A 1531-nucleotide genomic window follows, 5' to 3' on the forward strand; every position below is an offset into this window, starting at 1 on the left:
CTTCACACTTGTTCTTCAGATGCCCCTTTTTGATGCAGATCTGACTTTACTGGTGGGGGGTGTGGAAACACCCTTGTATTCATGCGAATTCTTTGGTGGATTTTTGGAGTAGTATGGGTAAGCCTCCCACTTTTTCCTCTTTTCTCCAGACTATGTGGCACATAGGTCTCATTTTCATACTTTGGTAGATCTGGTTAGAGAGGAACTAGAGGATTTTTTGGGAAGTCCGGCTAATAGTTCAACAAGTGTGGTATAGAATAATAGGAATGATCTAGGAGATGGTGGAAGCTAAATGTGAGGTGAATTTTCCTCTGGATAGAGGAGAGGCTGAAATTGTGAGTAGGATGGGTTTGCAGGAGTTGTCTCTTATTTTTTCTTGTGTCAGGAGAGGAAGACGTGCTATGAAGAAGGTTCAAAGGGTGGGAACATGGTTGCCACCTCAAGATGATTTCTTAAAGATTGACATTGATGGCTCATCCTGGGGTAATCCAGGTCCTTCTGGGATTGGAGGTGTTGGTAGGGACCGATTGGGGGAGGTGGTTTTCTTCTTTTCAGTGCACAAAGGACAACAAGCTCATAATTTTATGGAGGGATTATCAATTCTCTATGCTCTAGAGAGATCTTATGTGTTGGGGTGGCATAAGGCTATATGCGAATCAGACTCACAGATTATTGTTAATTTGCTAATTGAGCAGAAGGTGGTTGGGATTAATTGGCAGCTGGAAGGGATTGTTCACCAGATCTTGCAGGTCAGTGCCATTATGGATAAGGTGTCTTTCATACACATTCCTCATGAATGGAATAGAGTGGCTGATTGTTTGGCTAAGTGCACTTCAAAACATGGTGATGAATGGAAAGTTGAGGGTTGGGAGAATCTTTCCTAGGATTACTATCAGGATTTGCATAGGATCCTTGTTGAGGATATGGTTAGTTATGAAGTTGGATGACAACTTTATTTGCTTATAGTTCTTCCTTGGATCCTAGGGACTCTGGGCTTCTTTTGTAATTATTGCTTCTGATTATTAATAAAGTTTTTACCCCTTTATTGAAAAAAACCCTCATAATCATATTGTTATGATAAGATTACTAGGAAAATTTGTATAATGAGTTTTAATTGCATTATTATTATGTAATCATATTATGAAAATATTTTGAAAACTCATTCTTATCTTATATTCCCTTGCATAAGTAGTAGTATTTTATAGAAAGCTATCTTTATTCATCTAAGAGCTTAATATCCATTTTTAGTATTAGTCAAAATATTGAAAGTTGTTAACTTTATGATTGAACTATTTATTTTGGGATATTCAGTTGAAGAAACGATTGTATATATATCACATATACATAATTATATTAACATTAACCATTGGAATAGATGGAAGTTGGTTAAATCAAGATAAGCCTTTTAGTATTGAGTTACAATAGAATAGCCTAACATTGAATTCTTAAATTATTAAATATCATTTGCAAGTGTCAAGTTTGTTACTAACTTGGATTAGTAAATAATTCACATCATCATCATCATCATCAT

General features: G+C 35.9%; 1 protein-coding gene across 1 annotated transcript; it reads left to right on the forward strand.

The window, feature by feature from the left end:
* The first annotated feature begins 344 nt into the window (after nt 1-344).
* On the forward strand, nt 345-884 carry LOC131856937 (uncharacterized). The gene has a single exon (XM_059208901.1). The coding sequence runs from the start codon at nt 345-347 to the stop codon at nt 882-884; it is 540 nt and encodes a 179-aa protein (XP_059064884.1).
* Nucleotides 885-1531: the final 647 nt, after the last annotated feature.

This window comes from Cryptomeria japonica, chromosome 1 (assembly GCF_030272615.1).
Source record: "Cryptomeria japonica chromosome 1, Sugi_1.0, whole genome shotgun sequence".
NCBI lineage: Eukaryota > Viridiplantae > Streptophyta > Pinopsida > Cupressales > Cupressaceae > Cryptomeria > Cryptomeria japonica.